Raw genomic sequence first — 15,348 nt, 5'->3', positions numbered from 1 at the left:
ATCTCCTGATCATGGCACACGCACCGTTGCGCTACGTGCCCGGAATTCTAGGATTTCTTTGACGCGGATGTCTCGCGTCGCCTTCCACCGGCGTCTACCTGCGCCTGCACTGCACCACGGCAACTAACCAGCACGGGCTTTGGATCTTTGTGGTTTCGCGCTAGCGTTGGCTCGCTCGCGGTTAACCTGCTCCGGTGTTTTGATTTGCCCAACCGGCCGGCCGTCGAAGTTTTTAAGTCGGATCAGGGCGAACGGTTTTCCGGGTATTCGGATCTCTCTTGAAGATTTGTCGCCGATCAAAGTCAATCCATGTCCTATCTAGTCAGGGACACCCGACGACGACGACGCTCACGCTGCCACTGCTCACCGGAGCCCGATTGGGTGAGGCGAGTCGCGCGTGGTTAGCCTCTAGCTACGCATGGCATTTCCCAATGCGCGCAGCACCAGCAAGCGCCAATTTGCAGCGTCTCCGATCCGTTCTCTCCTCCTCCCCCTCTCGTCTGCCTCTCCCTTCGTCCCTGCCTCTCTAGTCTCTAGCTTAGCTCGTGAGGAGTAATGCGACGCAGGCGTGCAGCGTCTCGGCTTCTCTCACATCACGTTACGGGGAAACGGGAAGCGATAATCTCAAAATCCGACTCCTGAACCGTCCGGTCTGCCCTCTCCCATTGCCGTGCGTTGCATGCATGTCCCAAACACAACGCATGCATGCATGCATACAGTGTTCGTCGTCTCATCTATCGCCCTACACTAGCCTGCTTTGGTATCAGCCTCAGCCTCTATCTCCATTTCCCAATGTGCCTCGCCATTTCAATCCCTACCTATGGCAGCCTAGCTGCCGTCTCCAGTTGAGGGAGTAAAAGCCATGGCCGGCGTCCCTCTGTCCCAATATTGATCATTCAGGTCCCGGCCTCTCTCTCCTCTTCATTGTTTGTGAGCTCGTGATAGCTGATTACCATGCACACAACATGTAGACAAGCAGTAAAGTTGTCTTTAAAACTTTCCGTTTGCATGCACACAGCATACTTCTTAGACCCTGTTTAGTTTCCAGAAAGTTTTTTTCAAAAACATAACATCGAATCTTTGAATACATGCATGAAACATTAAATATAGATAAAAATAAAAACTAATTGCATAGTTAGGGGAGAAATTGCGAGACGAATCTTTTGAGCCTAATTAGTCTATGATTAACCATAAGTGCTACAGTAACCCACATGTGCTAATGACGGATTAATTATGCTCAAAAGATTCGTCTCGCGGTTTCTATGCGAGTTATGAAATTAGTTTTTTCATTCGTGTCCGAAAACCCCTTCCGACATCTGGTCAAACGTTCGATGTGACACCCAAAAATTTTCATTTCGCGAACTAAACGGGCCTTACTTTTCAGATTTGTATTCCTAGATTGGAGTATGGCCTTGTTTAGATCTCAAAAAAATTTGGTCAAAAAGGTCACATCAAATGTTTGATACATGTATGGAACATTAAATGTGGGGAAAAAACAATTGCACAGTTTATATGTAAATTGCGAGACGAATCTTTTGAGCCTAATTATGTCATGATTTGACAATGTGATGCTACAGTAAACATTTGCTAATGACGGATTAATTAGGCTTAATAAATTCGTCTCGCAGTTTATAGGCGGACTCTGTAATTTGTTTTGTTATTAGTCTACGTTTAATATTTCAAATGTGCGTCCGTATACTTCAAAAACTTTACACCCAAAGAATTAAATACACCTTATATCATATCTGTACTAAAGTTGCACTTATATTTAGATGGAGGAAGTATCTTGCTGGTTTGATCTTTTGTTATTGCAAAATAAACCTGATTTATCATTTCAGAGATCCTTGTTCGGGCACGCATGCGGCAACCAGTAACTCGAAAAATTTCAGCTGCATGCAGCATGCTGCAAGCCTGCAACCAATTGCTTTACACCGATGTATACTGAATTAAGCTTTCACAGAACGGAATGCGCGAGATCGATATGAATCTCCTGCATTGATGTCTTTAGAACCGCGGCGAACATTTTCTGTGACAATAGACTGAAGTTTGGGCGCAAAACCACGATACGAGCATTTCCCAACAAAAAAAATGCTTGATCCGTTTATCCTGAAGGCACTCTGATCTGATCGCGTAGTAGTCAAAGCATGCAATGCGATGTAACAACTCGATCTACTTTGGCCTCAAGCAGTCAAGCAAGCTTCAATTCACTCCCAAACTCGTGCATGCATTGAATCTGATCGATCTAACTTGGACATTGCAAAAGTAGCCTATACGGGGACGCAGAGTACAGCGCATAGTACGTGCAGAGGCTACATGTACGTACGCGATGAATAGAGCGACGCGATGGATGCTAGCTAGTCCTCTACCGAAAGGGGCTAAACACACGAGATCTCGCCCGTAAAACGAAAAATCTGTTGCCACGAGCAAATAATTCCCATCATTCCCGAGGACGACTACGAGGAGAGGAGATGCTTCGTACGGCTTGCGCCTCCTACACTAGATCGACTAGGCTACTCTACTTCTCTTCTGGAAAGGCAAGTTGGCACGCATTCACTGTGCGGCCGCGCGCTAGCTGCGTGCATTGCATGCGCTCCGCTCCGCAGCCTCCTTTCCTTCCTCTTCCCCCATTGTTTTCAGAGCCCACGTCGAACAGCACGCACGCACACTTTACTCTCTCCTTTTTCCGATCGATGCGGCCAGCTGGGCAAAAAAAACGCGTACACGAAGGAAAAGGCCCTTTTCACGAGTGAAAAATTGCTTTTCATTTCACTTCACAATGGGCACGTACGCCCTTGATCCATCGATTGGAGTACCGACGACGATGCATGCACGCATGGATGGATCACGCCACTCGCCGTGGTGATCTACGCGGCGCACGGCACAGGGGCGGCACGCGACTCCTCCCGTCCTCACGAAAACGTCGAAACGTACGCTCCCCTTGACCGCAACGCGACACGATCCCCACGCTAGCTACGCCTCCCCCTGCCGCCCGCGCGCGCGCACACGCGCTACGGCCCACCCATCGCCCACCTCCTCACACTCCCATGCACGCTTAAAAACCACGCACCCGCGGCCGCTCGCAGGCAGCAAACGCATCACAAACGCGAGCGGGCGAGCCGAGCGAGCGCGACCAAAGTCAGAGCAAGCCATGGAGACGACGACGACGACGTTGGGCGGCGGCGGCGGCGGGCGGGCGGGAGGCTTCTCCGATCCGCCGTCTCCGCTCTCGCCGCCGCTGTCGCCGGCCTCGGCGGCGGCGGCGGCGCTGGCGAACGCGCGGTGGACGCCGACCAAGGAGCAGATCGCGGTGCTGGAGGGGCTGTACCGGCAGGGGCTGCGCACGCCGACCGCCGAGCAGATACAGCAGATCACGGCGAGGCTCCGGGAGCACGGCCACATTGAGGGCAAGAACGTGTTCTACTGGTTCCAGAACCACAAGGCCCGGCAGCGGCAGAAGCAGAAGCAGCAGAGCTTCGACTACTTCAGCAAGCTGTTCCGCCGCCCGCCGCCGCTGCCCGTGCTCCACAGGCCACTCGCGCGGCCCTTCCCTCTCGCCATGGCGCCGACGGCGATGCCACCGCCGCCGCCGCCGCCGGCGACGACGACGACGGCCGCATGCAACGCCGGTGGTGGTAAGCCAAACCTTTTCTCGTGCTTTAAATGTCACGTATTAAATCTTCTCTTTGGCATGTCTTGCTTAATTAGCTTTACACATGGGTGTCATGCACCTGGCATCCATTCATTTTTCGTGGTATTCATGCGTATGGAGGTCAAAGTTCTCGTGCTGTCGTTTCAGTTCTTGCATTTTTCATGCATGGGCCAATAAATCTATACGAAATCGTTTTGTACATGCATGGCTGGCATGACAAGTATACTTGGCGTAGAACATCCATTCTTCACAGTTGACCTTGACCGCTTTGTTGCACAACGGCATGATGTATAACACGGTAGTAGTACTGCCGCTAGTTGTCTATTTGTACTTATCCTCTGCATGCACGCGTTGCGTTGCATGCAATCGCATTACGCTTGCTTAGCTAGCTATCACTATTCTGTCACGATGTGCATGCCTTGTTCATGTCTCCTACTGTAAATCCGTCCGTTTTTTCTTCCATTTCTTCCATTGTTTCGTATCACCTGTCTTTTCTCCTCTGCCCCCCTATATACAGTGCCAGTGGAACAGAGAGACTGCCTATTCATGGTCACACGATTTAACGTTGCCTGCCTGCCTATGTAGCTTCTGCTGCTACCCTTTTGTAGCTCCATTAATCTTCTGTGCACTGTGCTGCTGTCATGCTGTGCATGACCGAGGGTAGAAGGAAATGACCATCCTCCTAGCTAGGGCCAAAACGGCCAGACACAACCTTCCACATCATCCTTTAGCTGCTTCCTTTCCCATCCAAGAAATGCTGCCCTTCCATCTCATAATGTTGGGACATGAAAATGTGTCCCATGAGTGGTCGGTGCACGTGTCATCCAATCCAGCTTCGAGTATCGTTGTTGACATTGGCATGTTTGATCTGTTGTTCTTAGCATGACCATCCATTTGATCATAATGCGCGCGTTTATTAGATTCTATTTTTACTACAGTTTGTGTTTGCATTTCAATTCTTAAATGCCAATTCTCCACTCCATGTTCTGCACTGATCCATGCACACTTTCGATCCTTGCAGTGATGTTCAGGACGCCAAGCTTCATGCCGGTCGCGACAAATAACGCCAGCTACTACCCGCAGCAGCAGACGCCGTTGCTGTACCCAGGGATGGAAGTGTGTCCGCACGACAAGTCCACGGCGCAGCCACCGGCCACCACCACCATGTACCTGCAGGCACCGCCGAGCAGCGCACACCTCGCGGCGGCGGCTGGCCGCGGCGCGGCGGAAGCGGAAGGCCATGGCCGCCGCGGCGGCGGCGCCGGTGGGCGCGAGACCCTCCAGCTGTTCCCCCTGCAGCCCACCTTCGTGCTGCCGGATCACAAGCCGCTCCGCGCCGGGAGCGCCTGCGCCGCCGTGTCCCCGACGACGCCGTCCGCGTCCGCGTCGTTCTCGTGGGAGTCGGAGAGCTCGGACAGCCCCAGCAGCGAGGCGCCTCCGTTCTACGACTTCTTCGGCGTCCATTCTGGAGGCCGCTGAGCGTGAAGGTGAGAGTGAGTGAGCGTAGAGTGGAGTGGAGTGGAGTGGAAGTTGATATCTTCATGAGTGGACGAACCCGTCGTGCTTTTTGAAACTTATCTGCATTGTTGCATCGATCATTGCATGGTTTAATTGGTTAAGGGATTGGAAGGTGTACTGCTTCATCAACTTGAAGTGTTTCATTGGAATGGAATGATGCATGTTTTGAGGCGGCTGTGCTCTCACAATTTGTTCGTGCTCTCAAGTGATTTTTGTTTTAATCATAGGTGATCTTTTTTTTTCTGATTTGAGTTTGACAGGTAGTCGACTTCGACACTGAGTGTTGCAGATATTTTACGAATGTCCTTAGTCAGAGTAAATGTTGAAGATTTTTTTTTCTGTGGGGCTCGAGTTTGGACCAAAAAACTGATCCACTCAAACAATGGCCCAGTAACAAGTACAATGGGCAGTGATGGAGAAGCAACAGGGCTCAAGGCCCGCACACCTTCACGCTACGCGACCCAATTCGACGGCCCCAGCCTCCCAAGTCCCAGCACCAGGGCCAAATCCCCAACAGAAATCAAACTCGGCCGGCGACGGCGAGTTCCCTTGTAGTAGCTGAGTTCTCTTCAGAAGCGGACTTTCCATAGAGCAAAGCATCTTCTACAAGAACACTCTTGAGACGTCAATCGATGAGACATCCGGCGACGGTTCATTTGTTTGTTTTTTTAGTTGAAGGTCATTTTGTTGTTGCATGCGATAAGTTATTCGAAAAGAGACAGATGGACCGAACTTGTCCACTTCTAAAGTGCTAGTTAACCAATAATTTACCGCTCCGGATAACTTGACAAGGAGCTAGGCTACAAGATTCCTGCTCATCTACAGTTCTACTGAACTTAGTGAAGTCTTGGCTGACGGAGGACGAAAGGGAGGCCATGACTATGGTGAAATTATTGCCCGCAATTTGCCTTATCAGTTTCCACTAGTCCACTCTGCACGCTTCATATTGAACTTAGCTAGCATCCCTATATTTTCTCTTCTATAATAGTATTTTTTTCTTCTTTTATTATTACAATATATTAAAATGATAACATAATTTAAATTTTTGTACTAATTTTACCAAACTATCAATATGTAATATTCATATTGTATTGTATGTACGTGATAGTTATTAATTATTTTTAATATTGAATTTAGTTCTTTCTAAATTGTATTGACTTTAGTCTCATCTTCCAATACTCATTTTTTTAATTCTGATTTTTTGTTACATATAAAATTTATTCATATATTTCTTATTTTAGAAATCAGAATTTCAGTTATTTCTAAATAATACTCCTATGTGGACTCTAGACCCCTCTAGGCTTTTCTTCTAATATTTATTTTTTTATTTTGAATTTTTATTATTTTTAATTGTATTTCTATATGGACTCTAAACTCTACTTTTAATTTTATTATTTTTATTCTAAATTTTAGTTAATTATAAATTACTGTATGGACTCTATACTCTTCTTCTAGTATTTCTTTCTTTTATTCCGAATTTCGGTTATTTCTTAATTGTAATCCTAGATGGACTCTATACTCTTCTTCTAATATTCTTTATTTTTTCATTCCGAATTTCAGTGATTTCTAAATTGTATTTCTATATTAACTCTATACTCTTCTTTCAATATTCCCTTTCTTAATTCCGAATTTTAGTTATTTCTAAATTGTATTTCTATATGAACTCTAACATCTACTTTTATCTTTTTTTAAAAAATAATACGGAATTTTCATTGGTTCTAAATTGTATACCGGAATGGACTCTAGTATCATGTTTTAATATTCCTTATTTTTTAATTTCGAATTTCAGCTATTTTAAAATTGTATTTATATATGGACTCTGTTTTTTTATCCGATTAATATGAGAATTTCTAGCCCGTGAGAGCGCACGTGGAGGCTCCTTTTCCTAGTAATTTAATAATAGATGGGCCAAAATGTCTTTCCGTAAAGTGGAATTTTACAGTCCTGAAAATGTATTTTTAGGTAACTAAATTTTATACTAAAAATTTTTGATACCTTAAGATACGTAGTACCTAGAGGTACCAAAATTTTATACTAGAAAATATGATACCTCTAGATATCTTTCCAAGGATGGGCAGACTTCACAAAGTCTAGTAGATTTTTGGAAGAAAAACAGATATAGGCATGTTTGGGTTCTCCTATAACTAAAAGCTCTTCCAAATAGATTTTTTTTCAGATTTTAAAAGGTTATAGTTATACAATGTGAAAAATAAACTCGAAATCAAAATCATATTTTCCTAGTCTCACCAGCTAGATTTTCAACGGGTACTTCTAGCTCCTTCGAAAAGTGCAATCGTACAACATTTTTTAAAACCAATCATCTAAGGATTTTGTAGCCACAAAAAGAAAGTAACGCGTCGTGTTCTTCATCGCAGTACTTCTCAGATGAGGAAATAAAAGAGAGGCCGGGCAGAAAGGAGGCACGCTTATTTGTTGACGCCTAGACTTTTTAGGGTGGTTATTGTTGCGGCATCCAACCATCCACCATCGATCGACTAGTTGTTAGACAATGCACACATATTTACAGATCGTCACATGTTTTGTCGTCGGTTTGCCGGTCATGGCGAAAAGACACAAGGCTTGATTTGGGCGATGTATCTGTCCCGCGGTTACGCGAGCACGCATGCACGCACGACGACGACGCGAACCTAACAATCACTGCATTGGCATTGCTTCTCCTGATGCACGCGATATGGCCTATGGGTACTAGGGGTCTGTTTGTGAAGGTTAAAATTATGAGAAATAACTAGTCGGTAGTTAGTTTCTGAGAATTTGAAAAGGTTAGGTTTCTCACCTTCTAACTTTTAAGTAATTCATTTTCTGAATTCTATAACTACAGTTTTTCATAATCTAGATTAAAAGCTAAACTGTTTGTGAGAGATTCTGATTCTGGAAGAAATTGCAATTGCTAGAAGCTAGACCAAACTGAAGCCAAAACATCGCAAAAGTCTAGTGCTCACTAGTCTCACATCTGAAATATGCGATGGACCATTTAAAGGTTTGCTTTTCAGTGTTTGCTTAGTTCTATCCAGGAGTTTCAGGCTTTCAGCTTGGGGTTGGGATTGAGGAAGGGAAATTGTGTATTGAGATAGCGACTAATTCGTGTTCCTTGCTGAAAACTGCCGATACCAGCAATGCTTAGAATTAACTATTGTCTTCAGCATATGTGCAGACGTCTAAATAGTAGTAGTAGTAGTACATTTTGAGGAAGATCTGAACAGATAATACCAACGTATCTGTATGAAGTTGCTCATATGCTTCCCAAAGAGAATAACAAAAGAGACATCAATGCAGCTAACATCGAGCTATTCGACCAGATGCAGCTTATAAACTTTCCATCAGCAAGAGACCAAACGACATTTTAGGACTGAAGAGTTTCACATGGATCGGTTACTCTGTGATCCACAGGAAAGAGCAGACAAGTGGCCAGGCAGCCATCTGCCTGACAAAAATTTGTCGACAATCAGAAAGTGTGAGGGGGAAAAAAAGGTTTATTATTTCTGCTTTGTACAGAAGTTGATGGATTTTAAAAACAGCACGAAAGATTCCTTCAGATCTCCATCATTTCTGGAGTTCTTTTGCATGCCAGACAGCTAGAGGGCTCCTCAATCATGTTACTAAAATAAAGACTAATCATGTGCCGAGCTTATGCACAAGATATTATAGTCTACTACTAGTTCGTGCCGTTCACTGTCTGATATGTTTCTGCTGGTTTCCTGTAGTGAACTAGTGATGAAAAGCCTTCTTAAAATACCTTTTCCCCGCAAAATCAAAATACATTAAGTGTGGGAAAATTTGCAACTGGCCCTTTCTTCTGTTCACTAAAATATCAGAATGTCCTGGACCGCTATCCTGCAAAGAAGACATGCACATGAATTGATCAAGCCTGGTCTTTCCGAGAGAAAAGAAGATGAAAAGAGAGAGAGAGAGAAAAAAGTCGCTGACAGATGACGACCAGAGATCAAAGTGATAAAGGCCTCGCGATCTTATCAGATCTAAGACAAGTGGTTATAGTACAGAATTATTGCAGCGTAGCCAGTACAAGAAGCAGGGACGTTACGCCGCTTTTTGCAGCACCTGAACGGTGTAGCTGAGGTTGATCACTCCTCTCCTTCGTAGTGGCGGAGAGCGCGACCCATGCGGCTGCACCTGTCCCAAGCTTTCAACTTGGGTGGCGCTGTGCGAGAGAGATTCTTCCCTCCATACCCACAGCCACCCACTCCCACCCTCCCAATAATGTCCATATAAAATAGGATGTAGGCTATTGATCAGTGGCTGATACGTGGGTCCAGACTCAACATAAGTGTATGCTACTGCACCAGTCCTAAATACAATTCCACTGAGAAAATAGGAGTAACGGCCATCACGAACATGAAAGCAAAAGAAAAGATGGAGCATGATCGCAACAAGGCCTGGCGAGCGAGTCATTTTTTTCCTTTTTAAAACTCATGCATTTATTTATATAAAGTAGATTAGAAACATAAAATACATGAGTTGTTACAGTGCTACTGGGACACTTCCAGTTTTGAAAAGAAGCCCCTTGTGAATGGGCAAATTACACTTTTGCCCAACAATTTGCAAAAAAAAAACTTAAAAAGAATTGAAAAAACAATCAAATCCTTCTTCTTTGGTCTTCGTCACCGATGGAAAATATTTGGAGCTCACTTCCGGTGGAGTGTGAAATCAGGTGAGTTGCATGAGGTGGCGCCATTACTCGATCCCTGAAGAGGCCTCCCACACGTGGAGGTTACGACGTTGACGAGCAAAATGAAATATTAGCAACACCAATTAAGATTTACACCATTGTTCTTGAGAGAAATCGGTAAAAAACCATAACTATTCCAAAGATCACAGCCAGATGTATTTCACCGTGAAAAAGGCAGGAGGCGTACCCGGTTGAGGCCCCCTTGGCGCAACCTGAAAATTTTAGCCACCAAGTGAAAATTCGTCGCCAGGGATCAAGCATAAGGCCCCTTCCTTAGAAAGACCTTGCCGGAGATGTTTATGTAGGCAGGCGATACCTCTCTTTGTACATATCTGGAGGCGCCCTAGGTAGTACCCAGGAGAAGAGTCCCAGCGATGGAGTAAATCGCCTCTGAGAAGAAGCCCGACAACGCTCACCCAGATGCCGGGACAAGGACGGCCAACGCCAACAACCACCTCGAGAACCAAAAGGAAAAAGACCACGGGAAAAACCTGAATCAATAGGAGAAGAGGGACTTGACCCCTTTCCCGGTCTTCATCGGCGAGAAGCCACCTTAGGCCGGAGGAAAGAGAGAGGAGTAGGGAAGTGGAAAACTTTACTGTAGCAAGTATTCGCGAGAGGTCTACTGAGAGGTCCGCCACGCCTGTTGTGCTCACTCCAAATTTTCCAAGCCCGGTGAGCGAGTCATACGTGCGTTTCAGTGTCATCATTTTTCTTAAAAAAAACGCGTGGCCTTTTTGCTCTCCTCTACTGTTGTTCGTGAGTGTACCTTGCTACGATCAGGGCCGGCCCTAGGGCTATGCAGCCGAGGCGACCGCCGGGGGCCCATGATGGTCGGGGGCCTATGATGGTGGAGGGGCCAACACCTAATACTAGTAGTCTAGTACCTGCCTATTGTCTATCTGGAAGCAGAAACGTCCGAGAGACGATAGGAGTTGTAGCGTCGTCGGCAACTCGGCAGACGACATCGCATCGCACAGGGCACAACCGCACAAGCGCACAACATCGTCGACTTGTTCTTGATGATTTTGCATCAAGAAATGCTCGAGAAGTATCTTTTCATGAGAAATAATGGATATGATGCGATTCTATTCTTCATTAAGGTAGTGATATTAGTTCCAAGGTACAAATTTGATCAACTTTATTTTTCGATAATTACCAGACATGTTAAGATTTAATATATGGATGTATTTGTTTTGCAAGTAAAATTAATTAGTGTCTATATATATCATAAAATTTTTTATATAGCTTAGAGGACCCATCGTGATGAATTCGCCTAGGACCCTCAAAATCATAGGACCGGCCCTGGCTACAATGCCAGTAGGTTTTCTACTAGTGCTCATCAGTAATTCAGGATGATAGGTTAATCGTACACGCTAGTACTTGTGGAAAAATAAAAACGAGGATCCTGAGAATCTGATCCCAGACAACCCATCAGTTTGCATCTGAACCAACATATGAGACCTGAGTTTTGCAACCAGTTGGCCGAGCCAAATCGAATTTCTCAGTTGAATCACGTCTTACTTTGACCTAAGCAGCAGTGTACTAGTGTACTCGTAGAGTTGTACTGCCCTCTTCTGAATTTTCTCAGTTGGTTAGCAAATTCAGTCACTATGATCGTCAGTCAAGACATGGCACTTATAAAATTTCTTCCGGTTAGAAACAGTCATGAAATGCAGAAGACGTGGTGAAGTGCATGTGCCATTTGCATCGAGAAACAAAGAAAACTTAAACTGCCACCAGCAGTGCACACCACTATGCCGCTCAGCATCAGCTAGTATCCGGGGGAGCTCTCTTCTGAAGCTTCCATGCAGGCCACATCACGCTTGCACTTGCCGTAGCCTTGTGCCGTTCTGCTGCCCTCACAAACTCGGACAACGCCACCGGCAATAATACTACAGGCTACAGCTTCCCACTTGTCTTGTTGTGTTCGATCTGTGTGTGCGCTGAACAGAGCGAAACAGAACACGGCAACAGTTGAGACTTCAGATCGACCAAGCAAAAAAGAGAGAAAAGAACAAGGAGGGGAAATAATGGAAGGAAACGCACCGCACCACCGCAACCGCTGCTGTCTGTTCGATCTGCTTGGGGGCTTGTTCATTCAGAGAGAGACCTGCACTTTTCGCTTTCGCATTGGGCGCTTTTGGGGGCAATCATTCGTGGGGTTTTTTCTTCTCAACGAAAACCACCGGCAACAGCGGCAATTATGGGCATCGAAATTATATCGGGCCTAGCCGGAGTGGACGACGTGTCGTTTTCCCACTCTCGAGCGCCATCGCCACACACAGTGTGATATGTGTGCGATACAGAGACCGCTTGAGCACGTCGTGCGAGTGCGACGTCCATCCCAGCGTGCTCTGCTCCGGCCACTTTCTCGCCGGCGACCCGGCACTAACAGTCAGCGGCACACAGGTAGCAGCAAATGTTAACTGCAAATCGTTCTGTTCCCAAGTGGAAGAACTTTGAACATCTTTTTTCCTAATCTGAAATTTATTAGTATAGTTCATCTCCAAGTGGAAATAAACATGCATTGCTTTGCCGGAACGGGTAACCGGCTGCCAACCGACGAGCCGAGTTACTACATTGCTGACAAAATCAGTGTGCTCAAGTGCTCAACTGATGATACTGATACGCTGCCGAACGCCGAATTGCCGATAAATTTTCTGGGTTAGGCCGGGTTTAGTTACTAATATTTTCTTCAAACTTTTAACTTTTCTATCACATCAAAACTTTTCTACACACATAAACTTCCAACTTTTCCATCATATCGTTTCAATTTCAATCAAACTTTCAATTTTAGCGTGAACTAAACACACCCTTAGACCTTGTTTAGTTCCCAATTTTTTCTTCAAACTTTCAACTTTTCTATTACATCGTTCCAATTTCAACCAAATTTCTAATTTTAACGTGAACTAAATAAAGGTTCGCCTCCCCCACTGCCAGCCGCGCGCGCAAGCAGCCGAGAATCTCGACACGCCACGAACTGATCGAGCGAATGCAAAATGGAGAGATCGGAATCGGACGTTGGTCGTTGGGCCATATTGCAATGCGCCGAGGCGCGTCGCCCTGTTCAACACCTGCCCACTTCGCGCAGCCGAGACAGCCACACGTGCAGTTTACTAGCCTTGGCGCCGAGCGCTGAGCACGGCTGCACGATTCAGCTCAGCACCCACCGTCGTTCACCGATCAATCGGCTAGACGACTTTTCACTGGAGTAATCACAGAGGACAGAACCTCCCCTAGGAACACCATAGCTGCAAGAGGATGATAAGCTCGTCGGCATCATTGTACAAGTATTTAACCTTCAAATTTCTTTATTGTACAACTAGATACGTGGGTTGTAGCTGGGACTTGGGGTGCACGTATGGTAAGTTATTGTTTAGGTTAACGAGACTATGGTGGTTTCAAATTGGAGGAGAGCTCTTACTATTATGGACTAAGGTTGCGTTCGTAGTCGAAGGTTGTGAACTTTAGCTCCCCACACACAAAACAAAAGTGATTAAGTAGCGTATTATTAATTAAGCATTAGTTAGAATAAATTTAAAATAGATTAATTTGATTTTTTTAAACATCTTTTATATAGATTTTGTTTTTTCAAAAAACAACGTTTATCAATTTGGGAGGGAAATATACATGCGGTAAAAAAAAAACCCACCCTAAAAGCTACTCCCACCACAGGATTAGACATCTAATCCGCCATTTTCCTGCCAGGGCCTATATATAATGCGCTCAATTATGAGCAAAAAAAATTGCTAACTTGGCATGTGGCGATGAGCTCACGCACGGTATTTTTCTCAGTTATCACCGTGTGTTTGGTTGAGAATATATTTGGGACCACCAAATCTTGTTCGCTCTAGAAAGTGCGTTTTAATAGTCGTTTTTAGGGGTTATAATTCAGACGACTAATGATGTACTATCCACGAACGATAGTCCAATGAGGATGCATATTGTGGCACAAAGTACAATAATTCACTCAACTTGGATAGGGAGGCCTCTAATTAATTATATGGGGCAGAATTTACTACCTTGCTAACAAGGGAATTTACAGGGTAACACGTGACACGTCATCGATGAGGTAATACAGAGGTAAAATCATATATTATCATGCATTGAGAAGACTGAAGATTGTGACGGGAGAAAGATGCATTTCAACCTACATTGGAGCCCACTAAAGCTGAAGCAAGCAAAAATTCCTTTATTTTCTTCCTTTGTCGTCAGGAGAAAATGATTTTTTTTTACTAAAATACCACAATTGGTTAAGTGTGCGTGGTTTTCTTTGTTACGCTAGATTAAACTAATCGTAGAATAAATTTAAAGAAGCATAATAGATGCTCACACAATTAAGTATTGAAGGAGTGCATATTTTCTGTTCAAATTAAGAGTAGGGTTAAAGTACAAAAGATATAACACTAAAAAAGAAGAGGAAAAATGCGAGTGGTAAAGCCGTTTGTGGGGGGTTTATAACTTATAAATGATGCAAGGTTTTTCTAAGATGGAATTGGAACCATCGCTATCAGACAAGCACCAGCTTCAACAGGCCAATCTCCAATCTAATCCACCTTTACGACATTCAAATGACGAACTTTCAATAACAGGACACAAATTTAATCATATCATAAGTTGATTGTGTTATTAGCGCAAAGGCCCACCACTTCTGTTCTACTCTACCAACCACCATGATAAGAGAGAAATCAGAGATGCGATAGGTTGCTTTAGTTTTTCCTCTTTGATAAATAAACGAGCAAACAGCCTTGGCTAGAGAGTACAGAGATAAGCTCGTCAAGTCAAACATGAATGCCGCTACATTTCAAACCTTGGTGGGACCTAGCGATATCCCAACAACCAAAGCAAATAATTCTCTTGTTGTGTGTATATAGTTGGGCAACGTATCCTATGCACACAGGCCTTCACGTGTACACAAGTGTACACCAACTAAAAAATATCACCAAAAAATCTAGAAAAAATCATATACATACTTTCAATTGTATTACACCTAGGGTTAAAATCTTAACGTTAAATTCATTATATTTTAGCCGTAACAAAAAAACAAAAAATCTGACAGTTTTAAGGTTGTAATTTTGTCAGAATTTTATCTTTTTTGTTATTATCTATGTAGAATGAATTTGAAGATGTGACTTTGCACGTACATGTATGAATTTTCCTAGAATTTTTTGTGATAATTTTTAATTGGTTTACACGCGAGAGCCTGTGTGCATAGGATACGCTCCCATATAGTTGAGTAACTATGTTAAGCATCCCACTTGCCAAATGACATCTTAGGAGTACTAATCTATTGGCGCTGTAGCAGTACCACAGAAACATGAAACCGTGTGCTTATCATGGCTAAATAATGCTCTAACGCTCTGTTTGGAATATATGATTGTTGAAAGCAAAACATAGGAGATTTTTTTAAGGTCTAGTGGCAAAAACAGGAGTTTTTCAGCTGTTAGAGATCAAATAAAAAACTTTCCTATAT

General features: G+C 44.4%; 1 protein-coding gene across 1 annotated transcript; it reads left to right on the top strand.

Moving 5' to 3' along the window:
• The first annotated feature begins 2,785 nt into the window (after positions 1–2,785).
• On the top strand, positions 2,786–5,372 carry LOC4327390 (WUSCHEL-related homeobox 5). Its single transcript, NM_001409086.1, has 2 exons — positions 2,786–3,632; positions 4,671–5,372. The coding sequence occupies exons 1-2, from the start codon at positions 3,149–3,151 to the stop codon at positions 5,126–5,128; spliced, it is 942 nt and encodes a 313-aa protein (NP_001396015.1). The 5' UTR covers positions 2,786–3,148; the 3' UTR covers positions 5,129–5,372.
• The last annotated feature ends 9,976 nt before the right edge of the window (positions 5,373–15,348 follow it).

This window comes from Oryza sativa, chromosome 1 (genome assembly GCF_034140825.1).
Source record: "Oryza sativa Japonica Group chromosome 1, ASM3414082v1".
Lineage (NCBI taxonomy): Eukaryota > Viridiplantae > Streptophyta > Magnoliopsida > Poales > Poaceae > Oryza > Oryza sativa.
This window is presented reverse-complemented; position numbering and strand designations above follow the sequence as displayed.